This window comes from Cyprinodon variegatus, unplaced genomic scaffold, assembly GCF_000732505.1.
Source record: "Cyprinodon variegatus isolate N-32 unplaced genomic scaffold, C_variegatus-1.0 Scaffold815, whole genome shotgun sequence".
In the NCBI taxonomy this organism is placed as follows: domain Eukaryota; kingdom Metazoa; phylum Chordata; class Actinopteri; order Cyprinodontiformes; family Cyprinodontidae; genus Cyprinodon; species Cyprinodon variegatus.
The window spans coordinates 225,552-229,347 of record NW_015151268.1 but is presented as its reverse complement, the minus strand read 5'-3'; the positions used below and the strand labels follow the sequence as shown (position 1 = coordinate 229,347).

At 42.7% G+C, this 3,796-nt stretch overlaps 1 protein-coding gene across 1 annotated transcript in view; it reads right to left on the bottom strand.

Annotated features, from left to right (window-relative positions):
* Positions 1 to 3,796, bottom strand: part of LOC107098842 (puromycin-sensitive aminopeptidase) — a 29,055-nt gene extending 25,259 nt beyond the window's left edge. The window contains exon 1 of the mRNA XM_015396701.1: positions 3,449 to 3,796. Coding sequence (XP_015252187.1) covers positions 3,449 to 3,748 — 300 coding nt within the window. The 5' untranslated portion in view covers positions 3,749 to 3,796. The remainder of the gene's footprint in view (positions 1 to 3,448) is intronic.

The following is a 3,796-nucleotide window of genomic DNA, read 5'->3' as shown; positions in this document are numbered from 1 at the left end:
ATTGGTTCTGCTCTCAAAAAGCTGCTTTAAACAAAACTGTTTCTTTGGTTTTATCTTAAAACTGTTGAAAACAAATCTGGAATGAAAGAATCATAAAAAGTTTAATTTTAAGGAGAACTTTCTAGCATTCACAAACAAATTAAGTAGAATAAAGTTATGATGTTCTATAGCAGGGGTCTTCAAAGTTTTCCAGGCCAAGGACCCCCAAACTGATGGCGAGATGGAGCAGGGACCGCCTAATTATATATATATATATATATATAGTATGAAATTGTGTTATATCAAACTGGTTTTATAGTCACTCTATTACAGATGGAGTCATGTAATGAAAGGGGGATTATTAAAGTATTTTTGATTCTGATTCCTGGTTGATGGGACAGATGTTGTGAATGAAATGGTGCCCAGATTGAAAGAGCTCCTGTGTGTCGCTGAATGTGTGCATTGATGACTGAAAGACATCTTCTGCCTCCATTTATCTTACTACATTCATGTTAATGTTTATTTAAAAACATTTCAATTATTGGAAATAATTGCAGGGGGGAATATAAAAAGTCTATTCAACCAAAACTTCCGCGACTCCCATGCAGTACCTCCTCAGACCCCCTAGGGGTCGCGTACCCCCTGTTTGCGGCCTCCGTTCTATAGCGTCTCATTCAAATGTATTCACACCTCCTAATCCTTATAAGAAAGTTTCATGTCCCTAGTAACTATAGATCTGTTGCTCTGACATCACACACCGTCAGGGTCCTGATCAACCAATCACCTTTCAGGACAACTGTGAAGCTGATGGTGCCATGACACACCTGCATTTACAGGCTGTCATCCTGAAAAAGCAGGAGGCCCTGGGGACAGCCATCTTGGATTCCTCCACTGAGTTTAATACAGTTCAGTCTGATTTATGATGTCAGAATCAACAGAAAACACCAAAGGAGATCAGTGAATAGCTAAACAGAACGCAGCTTAAGAAACTAAAGGGTCATGAAGTCCCAGTAGGCAGCAGCGGAGGAGAACCACAGGGGGCCGTACCCTCACCACTACTTTTCCCCCTCTATGCATCATACCTACACTAACAACCATGATCATTTGCAAACAGNCCTAGGGGTCGCGTACCCCCTGTTTGCGGCCTCCGTTCTATAGCGTCTCATTCAAATGTATTCACACCTCCTAATCCTTATAAGAAAGTTTCATGTCCCTAGTAACTATAGATCTGTTGCTCTGACATCACACACCGTCAGGGTCCTGATCAAGGACAACTATGAAGCTGATGGCGCCATGAGACACCTGCATTAACAGGCTGTCATCCTGAAAAAGCAGGAGGCCCTGGGGACAGCCATCTTGGATTCCTCCACTGAGTTTAATACAGTTCAGTCTGATTTATGATGTCAGAATCAACAGAAAACACCAAAGGAGATCAGTGAATAGCTAAACAGAACGCAGCTTAAGAAACTAAAGGGTCATGAAGTCCCAGTAGGCAGCAGCGGAGGAGAACCACAGGGGGCCGTACCCTCACCACTACTTTTCCCCCTCTATGCATCATACCTACACTAACAACCATGATCATTTGCAAACAGATGACTGATCACTGTGGGACAAAACGCCGAGAACATTTGGAACACTTGGTTACATGTAGCGGGGATAAAAAGTTCTGATCTTAAATATGAAGAGAAAGAAAAAGTAGACAAGAAGAGACAAAGCAGACTGTAGTCCTTAAGGAACTTTAACTTCTTTAGTGTTTAAAACAAGAAGTCCCAGATCTCCTATAATCTCCTGTGGAGTGTAATCACTGCTCTTGTCATCCGGTGGGGCAGCAGCATCACAGCCAGTGACTTTAAAGGCTGGAGAAACTGATAGAGGACGTCCTAGGGCGTACTGTGGAAAAAGAAGGACATCATGGATAACCCTGAAAGTCCTCTTTAAAAGATTGTGAAAACTATTTCAAAAGCAGAAAGTATGGTGTGCTGCTGCTGTTTTCTGGTCCTTTCATCTCCATTGCCTTTAACCAATGTCCCTGTCACTGCAGATAGAAAGCATGCCACCAGCATGACACTGTCACCAAGAGCTTCCTCCATACATCCCTCTATAGATGGCGGTAAAACACAAACGGGACCTTTTGTTGCTTTCTTCTTGCCCCTCTTCCAAACAGCTGTGCTTTGTAGAGCTGGCCACCTAGCAGTTCTCCTGTCAATAGATGTGCTGATCTCAGCTGCAGCTCCTCCAGTTACCAGTAACTTCTGGGCTGCCCCTCACCTCACCTAGACGCAAATCTGCACCATATTCTATGTCACAGATATATTGCATAAGTGTAAGTTACACATTTTAGCATTTACAAAAAATAAAGGCTTTAATTTTCCTTCCAACTCACATTTATTTATTTAACTACTTCATCTCAGTGCCTCACAAACATCTTTAAAATGCACCAAAGTATTCACAAAAAGTCTTGGTTTATGAATCTAAGAGGTTTGAACACATTTCCGAAACACAGCTAGTTATTAGAGATATGTGCAAAAACCACGTGATCACAAATGGAAATGATTTGGTGGGTTAGACTTTGCTGTTAATAAGCAGTGAGGGAGTGTTTACAACCAGGGACAGGTGTTTGCACAGGTGGCCTCCCAAAAGCCGGAAGTGAACACCACATATAGTGGTTATAAAAGTATATTTTCAAACATCCCATTATTGGAATAAACGTAATTCTCATTTATTATATAGAAAGTCACAAATCATATAAAAATAATTATCTTAGCAACACTTTTTCAGTGTGGAACATTATGCCACATGTACAAAAAAAAAAGAGGATTAAAGAAATAAACACTTAGCAAAAGCATTTGTCAGAACCTTTGAGTTTTTGCATATTTCACAACAGCTATAAATGTGCTGTTGTGAAAAAGGATAACTGTCAGACTGGATGTGCAAGTGGGAGGGGGTGACACCATGTTGCCATGATTTAGCAAACACTTGACTGTTAGCTAGCTATAACCTGCTCTTTGCAGCTTTAATTATCCTTATTAAAGAAACCGGCAGTTTTATAACATTTTAACGCCAAATTAAACAGCTCCGACATTGAAAGTACAACAAAAACCTGTTAGCAGATGCTAACTTAGAAGATATTGAAGCAGTTGGCTATGCTAACATGATAATGCAGCTCTGCTCAGCAGTGTTAGCTAATGAGACTAGCCTGTTAATAATATACAGCGGTGTCTTTGCTGCTTCCCTATGTCCCGCTTTTGGACTTAGCGTTAGCAGCAACCTTTAGCTGATGACCGTTAAAGCTAATGCAACCCTAGAGCAGCGGCTAGCGGGCTAGCTAAGTTTCTCGTGACCAGTGAAATACGATAAATGGGCTAGCAAGTGGCAACGTTAGCTGGTCAGATTACATAACAAAATCCCTGCCAGACAGGCTCAGACAACATCCTCCATGTCTGCAGCCAGGAGCCCTGATACTACCCACCTCCACTTGTGCCTCTAGCTTGCCGTCAAACGTGAAGTCGATCAGGTCCGGCCTCAGACATAAGCCGTAGTTGACAGGGTAAACGTCAGTAGGTAACCGCACGAAGGGCCTTCTTTCGGGCATGGTTCCTGTATTTTGGCCGCTTGCGCTACTGAAGAGGGAAATGTGTGGAGCTCCGTTTATTTGTCCGAGCTTTATCAACACGGAACTGATCCAACTGGGCTTCGGTAGCGCGGATGGACAGGAGGTGACTGTACGGGTGAGAAGCAGCGGAACCGAGCGCCCCAGGAGCAGCAACATGGACTGAAGCCCTTTCAACACTACTCTTCGCTGCTGCACAGCCCAAAC